Source organism: Metopolophium dirhodum, chromosome 1 (assembly GCF_019925205.1).
Source record: "Metopolophium dirhodum isolate CAU chromosome 1, ASM1992520v1, whole genome shotgun sequence".
Taxonomy (NCBI): Eukaryota; Metazoa; Arthropoda; class Insecta; order Hemiptera; family Aphididae; genus Metopolophium; species Metopolophium dirhodum.
The window spans coordinates 9,812,332-9,823,106 of record NC_083560.1 but is presented as its reverse complement, the minus strand read 5'-3'; the positions used below and the strand labels follow the sequence as shown (position 1 = coordinate 9,823,106).

Sequence of the window (10,775 nt, the reverse complement as noted above, 5' to 3'; positions counted from 1 at the left end):
TCGATTTGTCGTACCTTAAGGATAAGTTAGGGTCTACCGGGCAATCAGCGCCAAACCCCGTGCTCGCGTGCACAAAACCGACGACACGGTTACCTGAGATTCCGCTCCCGGAGTTCAACGGGGATTTCCGATTGTGGCCAACGTTTCGCGATAGATTTACGGAACAGGTTGATTCGCGTGATATTTCAAACAACGATAAAATGTATTATCTGTTAGGCTGTCTCAAGGGCGACGCGGCCGACGCATTACGTGGTATTCCCGTGTCCGCAGATAATTATGTGCTCGCATTGTCAGTGTTATCCGAGCGGTTTTATCGACCGCGATTAGTTGCTACGTCATTAGTAGATAAATTGTTAAACTCTCCAGTTATGTCGCAGGAATCGTTATCGGACCTTAATAATTTTATAAGTACGTTTAACGAAAATATTTCACTACTCGAAGCGCTCAATGTACCGAATACGGGGTCCTTTATTTTATTCACGCTCGCGTTCAGACGTCTGCCTGTCGCTACGCGTAAGTTATTTGAGTCGGGCAGCAAGGCGGAGTTCCCGTCAATTGGCGAGTTATTAAAATTTGTTCGCACGCGTGTGTCTATATTGGAGCTTGTCACTGACCCGCAGAAGGTTGGTACCGCGGCTGCGCCAGCGTCCAAAGCAGGCAAGCCGTCAGGTACAACGCGCAAGACGGGAGACTACGGCGGGAAGTCGAACGGTCCCCGGCCGATGTCGTTCGTAACGGCAAAGGGGGGCGCGAGTTGTCCGTGTTGTGCCGAATCACATTCGCTAGGCGTTTGTACACGTTTTAAATCTTGGTCGGCAAAAGGTCGTACCAAATGGGCCCGTGAGAATCGGGTGTGTTTTAATTGTTTAAATGTAGGTCATTGGATTCAGAAATGTAGGTCGCGACCTAATTGTAAAGAATGTTCACGTAAGCACCACACGCTTCTCCACTTGTCACCCGACGAAATGCAGGGCGGGGAGGAACCACCATCGGTCGAACCGGCGGTGTGTGCATCTGTTGTGAATCCCCCGTCCCTCCACCGGTCGTCCGCTGTTGTTTTAGGTACCGCGCTCGTGCACGTGCGAGATAACACCGGCTCGGTGAAAACAATGCGGGCGTTGGTAGACAGCGCGTCGCAGGTAAGCGCCGTTACCGCCGCGTGCGTAAAACGTTTGGGTCTAAAAATGTTGCGGTGGACTGCACCGATAAGCGGGTTGTCGGGGACAACAGTCGCTGAAGTTCAAGGTCAGGTTGAGTGCATAGTGCAGCCGCGTTTCGCGTCTGATCCGATTCTGTCGGTGCAGGCATGGGTGTTACCCTCCATTACGACCGATGTACCTCAAAAGTCATTATCAATAGATATTAAGAATCGATATTCTAATCTCGCGCTCGCGGATCCATCCTTTCATTTGACGTCGCCGATCGACTTGTTGTTAGGAGGGGACGTGTATGGTTCTATCATGGACGGGCGTAAGGTGTCGATCGACAGTACATTACCTACTACTTTTAGTTCGGTGTTCGGCTGGATCCTTATCGGCCCGGTTCCCGATCGCGCAAATTGTTATTATCAGTCGTTGCCGGTGTCAATGACCGCGTCGATAGAGGGGATAATGGAGCGCTTTTGGCACGTCGAGGAGCCCGAGGACGCGCCCGTTACGTTTACCGAGGAGGGGTGCTGCGAACAGATATTCCGCGACGAAGCTACGCGTTTGACATCAGGTCGCTTCGCGGTTCCGTTACCATTTCGCGCGCCGGCAGAAACGTTCGTTGGGTCTCGCGAGGTAGCTACACGGCGTTTTGACGCTATCGAGCGTAAACTATCCGCGAGTCCCGTATTAAAATCATTATACGTTAATTTTATGTCTGAATATATCGCATTAGGACACATGTCAGTGGCGACTTCCCCGGGGCGATATATAATCCCTCACCATGCTGTTTACCGTCCGGAAGTCGATCCTAATAAAATTCGTGTAGTATTCGACGCGTCCGCGCGGTGTTTTCGCGGACCGTCGTTAAATGAGTGTTTGTGGCCAGGCCCAAAATTACAACAGGATATTGTGGATGTTCTAACTCGTTTTCGCGTTCACAAATATACGTTTACTACGGACATCTGTAAGATGTACCGTCAGATTTTAGTTTTGCCGGAATATCGCAAATTCCAACATGTGTTGTGGCGCGCGTCGCCGCATGACGAATTACGTGAATATGAGTTGCACACCGTGACGTACGGTGTGAATTGTGCCCCGTGTTGCAAGCTGTTCCGGCCGCCGATCGCGCGTGCGCGCCAATGCCGTTTGGTGATGACGACGGATACAGCACTAAGATGTTGGGTCTGGCGTGGCATCCCGACCAAGATTATTTTTATTGCGCGTTAAGTCTCGAACCGTCGCCTGTCTTTACGAAGCGCGGTATTTTATCGCTTATTGCTCGCATTTTTGACCCGTTAGGTCTTTTTGGTCCCGTGGTGTTTCTCGCGAAATCGATCATGCAGCGGACGTGGCGACACGGTGTCGCATGGGACGACCCGCTGCCGGACGATATTCACGCAGACTGGGCCGCATTTGTCTCCGAGTTACCGTCGTTATTAGGTGTCCGTGTACCGCGACATATTAACGGCCGTCGAGGCGCTCCCTGTTATTTGTTAGGATTTTGCGATGCGTCACAGGTCGGGTACGCGGCTGTCGTGTACGTGCGGATGATAAATGTCGAAGTGGCTAAGTCTGTGTTTTTAATTGGTACTAAGACCAAGCTAGCTCCGACGAAAGCGTTAACGGTCCCGAGACTAGAGTTGAATGCTACAGTATTGTTAGCCCGTTGGTTAGGTCGCATTCAAAAAATATTATCGCCGCAACTCGATGTTGTCGGTTTACGGGCTTGGTCGGATTCCACGATCGTGCTGTCGTGGTTGACAGCCCCCCATGAATCATTCAAAGTTTATGTGTCCAATCGAGTACACCAAATTCGCTCTTTATTGCCGGATTGTTATTGGCAACACATCGTGTCGGCCGATAATCCCGCCGACTGCGCGTCGCGAGGCGTCATGCCGGCAGCTTTAGCGTGACTTGATTTGTATTGGCGTGGTCCACAGATAGCGTACGGCGAGCCATCGGAATGGGACGATTCCCGCCCGTCGCTACCTCTGTGTGACCTGCCTGAATTGCGCGTAGTGCCGTGTGCCGCGCGCGTTGACAACGAAGAGAGGGAGTGGTTTGTTCGTTTTTCTAGTTTTGATCGCATATTGCGTGTAGTCGCGTATATGCGACGTTTTGTAGAGGCTTGTCACCGAAATGTCGCGCTCCGGCGGAGTGGGGAGACGGGGTCGGTAGTAACGCCAGGTTCGGATGTGAGCGTCCCCACCTTTCTACGGAAAAACGAGTTAGGGTCGCGACACACTACAGCGGTTTTGACGCGTGTTTTTCCATCGCGCGGTTTCAACGCGTGATTTGGACGTGTTACACTAGCGCGGTTTGCGCGCGTTCACTACGTGTTCAGACTTGCCTGGTTGATGATTCGGTCTTGTGCAGCTGTCTTGCACAACTGTCTTGTAGTTATTTCAAATTTGAATATTATTTGTATATTTTTTATTGATTTTTTTTAGTGAATAGGTATATTGACATAATTATTATATATAAATAATTTATATTAATCCGTGGAACTAAATAGCAAATATAAGCAAGTACCTAGTTGAAAGTAAGTAGTAACGACTAACAAATATATATATTTATTTATTTATCCATATTAAAAAATATGAACTTCTATTTGCATATATTAAATTAAATTAAAATTATTTTTAATTTGTTTATTCAGTATGGATTACGATTATTATATGCATGCATTGAAAGTGATCGCAGTGGCAGAATCATTTGGCTATCTGAACCCACCAAGATCAGAAAGATCATTTTGGATTCATCCATTTAATGCAGTACGGGAAACTAATAATCGTTTTTTTTCTTTTTATGGAGAAATTCGAAAGTATCCGAGCAAATTTTCTGAATATTATCGAATGTCAATTTCTTCATTTGACGAACTATTAGAAAAACTACGTCCCCACATAAGCAAGAAAGTTCCGACGTCCGGTGTGTCCAGAAGAAAGATTGACTATTACAATCAGGTAATTAAATAATAATTAACTACCTAGTAAATATTATATTTGTATAGAATAAGTATAGTTAAATAAATTAAACCTCTTTAATACATAGGACAGTATTCAATATTTCAGTAGGTACCTATATGATTATCAATAAAACATAAAATAAAACGTAATTAACTTCAAAAACTTTTTATATAAATTAAAAAAAAAACAATAAAAATAACTTCTGTAACTTTAAATACCTACTTGAAGCAATACAATATACAACATATTGTTTTGTTCGTAAACAAAAAAAATATAATATAAAACGTAAATATTAAACGTAATATGTATTAACTTAACTTCAAAAACTTTTAAAAAAATAATAAAAATAACTTCTGTAACTTACTAGAATATACTAATACTTGTATAATACAATATAAAACAAAATATAATATTATTGTTCCATTCAAAATAAAAAAAAAAAATAATACTAGGTGTATTGTTCTATAATATTAAACACTATGGTTCATCCTAGGTACATCTTCCTGGCTGTAGTCTGGAGGTGAGGTTGGTGAACTATAGTTTTGTGGAACCGAGTACCTTGAAGAGGGGTGCACAGGTAGATACTGTTGTGAATAGCTGGGATAGGTGAGAGAAGTTTGCTGACCAAAATTGTTTGGATAATTATTGAATTGGTGAATGTTTGCGTTAAAATTCTGTGAGTGGTCAATAGGAGGGTTTAAAATATTTTTTACTGATTGCATGAATGCTATTTTAAAATCGAGTTTTTGGTTATCATTCATTTTTTTGAATTCTGGAAGGAATGATAACAAGAAAGCTTTATCAGGATCCATGTCTTCCGAGCGTGATTGTGTGGGTGGGTGTTGCATAAGGTGCAGTAAATTTTGCTGGAATGGGGTAATCTTTTGTTTTTTATTCTGAGGCCCTGGTGTATTCATGCTGTTGTTTGATGGTGGAGGTGAAACGTCGGAAATGTCACCAGCGTCAACAGAAATTTCTATTTCTGGATCATGGATGATGGATGATGATGACATATTACCTGTTGTCCTGCAATTTTAATAATAATGTGAATGTTAAGAGAAGAATTTTGTTCCCAAAATGTATTTTACTTACTTTCTTTTTTTTAAAACTGGGTGTAAAAATGATAGTACATCAGCATAAGCATATTTTTTGGTAGGATTTGCTCCACTACCACTTGGTGTACTATTTTTTTGTTTAATGTCTCGAGCAAAATTGTCTCTGATATTTTTCCATTTTTTTTTTAATTTCATCGACTAAAAAGTATTTTTGTATATAGATAAATAAGGTTAACTTATAAGAGTTGAAAAATTCTAAAATAAGTAAATACAATTCTGCAGTCTTGCAAAGTATTCAAATAAAAGTATTCAAATACTTTTGTCTTTCCTTTGCGTCGAACTAAATTTTTTGATGTGAGGCAATGAACAATTACTGATACCCAACTATCTCCATAGGATATTAAGTCGTGGGGCAACCCCCACCCCACCAATTTTTAATCTAAAAAATATTTACACAAGTTATAATATTTACTGCATTAATAAAATATAAGTAAGAGTCACCACGAATAATGTTTTTGAATTATAACGAAATAATGAATATCGTTAATCTTCGTTTAAACATCTAATTTCTTCCAAGTTTTAACTTAAAATTAAGACTATACAAGAAAACTGTGATCGTATATTTTTTTAGATTTTTTGGTTACAGTATTACCCACTTAAGAGAAACATCTTTTTAAATTTCCAATCCTTAGCTCTACAATTTGAAAATTGTATACATTTTTAACCAAAAAAAGATTTGCAAATGTTCGCGATATATTGACTATAATAATTATTTTGTAAAAATCTGTATTTAAAAAAAATAATCGTAGGTACATAATGTATTTTTTTTTCAAAATTTCAAATGTCTATAAATAGGTCAAAAATAGTCGAAATATTTTGAACATTTTATCATGTAGGTACCTACAGACAATTATAATATTTTATTATAATTATTTGGTGGAAATTTGAAGTATCTATTTATAGTTAATTTTTGAAGTACAACAAAATATCAAAAATCGTTAGAGGAGAAACTATTAATTAGGGGTTGAATATCCATCGTAAGAAATTAAATTTAAAATGATTATACAAAATGAATGTGACTTTCTGGTTAACTTTTCTTTGGTAGGCAGACGAAAATATTTAAATTTTCTCAATTTTAATGCATTTTGTTAAAGTTATAACTTTAGACGCGTATTAAAAAAATATATAATCCAAACATCATGAAAAACACCCCTAATGAAATATTTTTTAGAAAATATTATTAGGTACTACCTACTCTAAAAACTCTAAACATAATATTTGATTTTGAGAAAAAAACATAAAATTATATGATATTACCTATATAATATAATATAATTTAGTATATTATTTATATTATATTGTATAATATGGAAAGTCATAAATTATTTCAGATATCTGTCAGTTGGAACAAATTTTGTGGCGTTACAATATGAATTTTTGTTGGGACGAAGCACAATAGGAAATATTGTTCGATAAACCTGTCAGGTCTTATGGAACACTCTACAGCCTGAAGAAATGCCAGAACCTAATCCAGACCAATGGACAGAAATAGCCAATAAATTTTATTTAAAAACCAACTTTCCAAATTGTGTAGGGGCAGTCGATGGCAAACATATTCGTTGTATTAAACCCATTAATTCCGGATCAATGTTCTACAATTATAAAAAGTATTTTTCCATTGTATTAATGGCTGTAGTGGACGCAGAGTATAGTTTTATTTCAATCGATGTCGGTGCATACGGTAAGGAGGGTGATTCTACAATTTTCAAAAATTGTCCATTCGGAAAAAAACTATATTCTGAACTATTGAATCTACCAGCACCTGTTTTTCTCCCAAATACAGACAATTTTCCTCAGCCTTTCGTGGTAATTAGTGATGAAGCTTTCGGACTACACAAAAATCTTTTAAGACCATACCCTGGAAGAGGTCTCACACAAAAAAGAAAAAATTTTAACTATCGTCTATCAAGAGCTCGAAGGTACGTAGAATGCGCTTTTGGAATACTCGCAAATAAATGGCGTGTTCTACATAGTGCTATTCTAGTTGAACCCGATTTTGCAGACGACGTTATAAAAGCATGCTGTATTTTACATAATTATGTTAGACGAAGGGATGGTTATAATTTCGAAGACACCCTCTCAAACTCTTTGGAAGACATTCAAAATGAAAATAATTCTGGAGCTCGTCAACAAGGATTAGATGTTCGAGAATATTTTGCTGAATATTTTATGGATGCAGGAGCAGTTCCGTTTCAATATCAATTTGTTTGATTTTTTTTTTACTTCTAAGTTTTTTTTTTAATATAAGATCAAAATTATAATTTTATATAATATAATTATATATTAAATATAATATAAAATAAATTCAGGCGATCATATTTTACAAAAATAAGTAATTTTTAAACTATTGTTAATACACGTTCGACGCCGGTATCAACACGTTGTCGACATGCAGCAACCTGCTCGTACTTCACTATTTATAAATTTACATTTACATTTCATAGATCGTACAAATTTAAAATATTTGTGTCAGCCATTCAAAAATTACGTACCTATACTTATGTTTTGTTTTATTTAATTATTTTAAAAGTAAGTATTATTATTATTTTCTTTATATAATATATTATTTTATTATAAATTGCATAGAAACATAAAAATTAATTATGCTTACCGTAAGATTCTTGCTCCTTGTCAGAAAATGTATTCCAATTTTTTAATACAGCACTGGCCACATTTCTCCAGGCCTTTGTTTTGGAGTGTTTGTCCATATATTCACTACTATTAATATTCCACAGGCATTCTTCTTTGTCCACTTCGTGGATTAAAATATCAATATCAATCATATATTGATATATTTTTTGTTAAATAAATTAACTCGACAAAAAATCAATTAGTCAATTTAAAAACTAAAAAACTGGTAAGAACAGGTAAAAAAACTGGTTTTAAAACGCGTCGTAACCGCTTTGGTATGTCACATGCCATATAAAACAATGTGTTACGGTTCCAAGCGTCAACGCGTTCAAAACGCAAAACCGCGACAGGCAGCGGTGTCACGCGGCAACGCGCGTCAAAACCGCGCTAGTCTGTCGCACTTCATTTACATGTATGCATTTCCATCCCGCGTTTTCGACGCGCAGTGCTCGCGCGTTTTCACCGCGCGTCAAAACCGCTGTAGTGTGTCGCGACCCTAAAGCCGCGTCGACCGTTCGAGCAGGTAGGGGTCGACTATGCGGGCCCTTTACAATTGAAAGAGCTGCGGCTGCGCAAATCGCGTATGTTTAAAATTTACATTGCTCCAAACTGAGTCAACCACAGAGATTCCCTCCCCATAACTAGCCTGCACCATCATCATTCCTTCGGCAGGTCTTTCCTATCCTCGCTGTTATCGTCGTCGTGCGTAGAATTGCCTACCAGTCAAGCATCAGGTGAGGGCACATATGGTTGCCTGTCCAGTGCAATATTAGTGGTTAGTGGTGACATAATCAAAAACATAAATCGTTCTCGGGCATGGGCGTAACTAGGATTGAATAGTTACAGGGGCTAGAGTCCTACAAAATCAAAGTTTAAAATAACACGTGGGGGGGGGGCAAAGCGTCCCACACCATCCTTATAAGATTCACTGTAATTTAGTTGTTACAAAAAGTCCGCTAAAACAAAATTTATTTTAAACCATAATTTTTTAAGTCATCTTCGTTCTTAGCCCTAGGTACTTTATTTTTTTAATTTTAATATACTGAACATTTTGATAATTGTATAAAAATCGAACGTATTTATGCATAACGTATACGTACTCAAAAATAAAAATAACGGCTCGCGGCTGTGACAGTCTGTAATAGTACCTACCTACTTTGCCGTCTGCACAGAGAGTGTTACAGACGCACAGTAATTGAGAACTGAGAATTGGAAAATAAAATGATTATATAATAGTATTCAACCACTGTACGAAAGAGCGATACAAGTAATATAGGTAATACGAATACGAATACGGGACACAGGCACCAGCTATTTAAAGGTAATAAAATAATATATTAATATTATAATATATCATAAGGGCGTTATATTGGTAAGCTTGAAGCTAATATGCAATAAGCAGATAAACACATAAACACATTAAATACATAAACACATTTATTCCGCAAAAACCTTGACCAATTACGATAAATTCGTACTTGGTACATACATACACAATTTCAATTATTTTATATCATATTTAATAATATAATAATTTCTTATTAATTTCTCATGTTAAACATTTTTTTTTTTTTTGTAACGACTATAGATATTACTATTATTATTATTATTATTATTATTATATTATTTTTTAACTAAAAGTTTATAAAATGTTAAATTTTTATAGCTTAAGATTGAAAATTTAAAACAGGCTACAACGTAAGTAGGTTATTTTATAACCGAAAAATCTAAAAATATAATAGACAGTTTTATTTTATAGGTTATTTTATGTTCAAATGTTTACGAGATTACATACTAAGTAACTTATAGTAGTTTAAACCTATAGTTCTTATCTATATGAGTAAACTAAAAATTAAAGGAATAAAGTTTTGAGGTATTGTCTTGGTGAAGTCAGAATTTGGAGGTCAGACTTAGTTTTAAACTTTTAAAGTTTTAGTTAATTGAAGTATATTGTGTTTTCATACACACCCGGTGTGGTCACTCGCTCGGACAATATTAAAATCAATAACATCCTTCCACTTTGAATGAATTCTTAACTTAATAAAATACGTAAATTCACCAATTTTTAAGGAAATAACTTTCGAAATAATGATTTCAGCAAATTGCGTTTTGCAAAATTGTTCTTAAATCTTAAAATGTTGAAATATGAATGTTTCAAAATAATCTAAAAAAAATGCTAGGTAGCTGGGTAATATAAAGCCAATTATATTATAATATTTTGTATTTATTATATTTAATTAGTTTTTAGTATTATGTGTTTAAAAAAATATCTATCCACTCCCTTATACAAATTCATAATTACGCCACTATTCTGTGATATAAAACTATTGTATAAATTATTGAATTATAAAATGTATGAAAATGGAATGTAAAATAATAATATATAATATTTTTACTTTTCTGATTTTTTATCATGTAAGTATGGTAATTGAAATGAAAAATGTCTGTATTTTGAAAACTTCTAGAATTTGGGTTGTAAAGGAAAATACTAAAAATGTAAATCAGTATTGATGAGTAGGTGGGTAATTTAAATAGCTTTAATATAAAATATTAATGAGAGAGATTTAATATCACTCACAAGCGGTATAATTACTTAAATCCATAAAAACGTCGGCGTGAACAGTTTTATTTTTTAACTTTTCTTCTAAACTATGATAGCTAGAAAGTTAGTTGATAACTCATTAAAAATGGATTATCAAGTAGATACTAAACATGGAATTAAAATTCATTTTTAAAAATTATTTAATTTTTCACAGATAAAAAAAGTTTTTTTTTGCTAGATTTTCATTTAACGAGGTAAATTTCCAAAACTGGAGAATGGATTTCGTTGTTTGGGGAGTTATTTAGCAGTTGCCCCTCTCTTGGATTTTTTTGGGCTGATTATCATATATTATTATTGATGATTTTAATGTTCT

The 10,775-nt window shown here is 36.5% G+C and overlaps 2 protein-coding genes across 2 annotated transcripts; both read left to right on the top strand.

The window, feature by feature from the left end:
• Positions 1-2,287: 2,287 nt before the first annotated feature.
• Positions 2,288-3,061, top strand: LOC132949307 (uncharacterized). Its single transcript, XM_061020166.1, has one exon. The coding sequence runs from the start codon at positions 2,288-2,290 to the stop codon at positions 3,059-3,061; it is 774 nt and encodes a 257-aa protein (XP_060876149.1).
• Positions 3,062-6,684: 3,623 nt separating this feature from the next.
• On the top strand, positions 6,685-7,440 carry LOC132949233 (uncharacterized). Its single transcript, XM_061020049.1, has one exon. It carries the CDS (start codon positions 6,685-6,687, stop codon positions 7,438-7,440), a length of 756 nt encoding a protein of 251 aa, XP_060876032.1.
• The last annotated feature ends 3,335 nt before the right edge of the window (positions 7,441-10,775 follow it).

Coding starts and splice junctions, on each gene's coding strand:
- LOC132949233 (XM_061020049.1), top strand. CDS start 6,685: ATGCCAGAACCTAATCCAGACCAATGGACAGAAATAGCCAATAAATTT.
- LOC132949307 (XM_061020166.1), top strand. CDS start 2,288: ATGCCGTTTGGTGATGACGACGGATACAGCACTAAGATGTTGGGTCTG.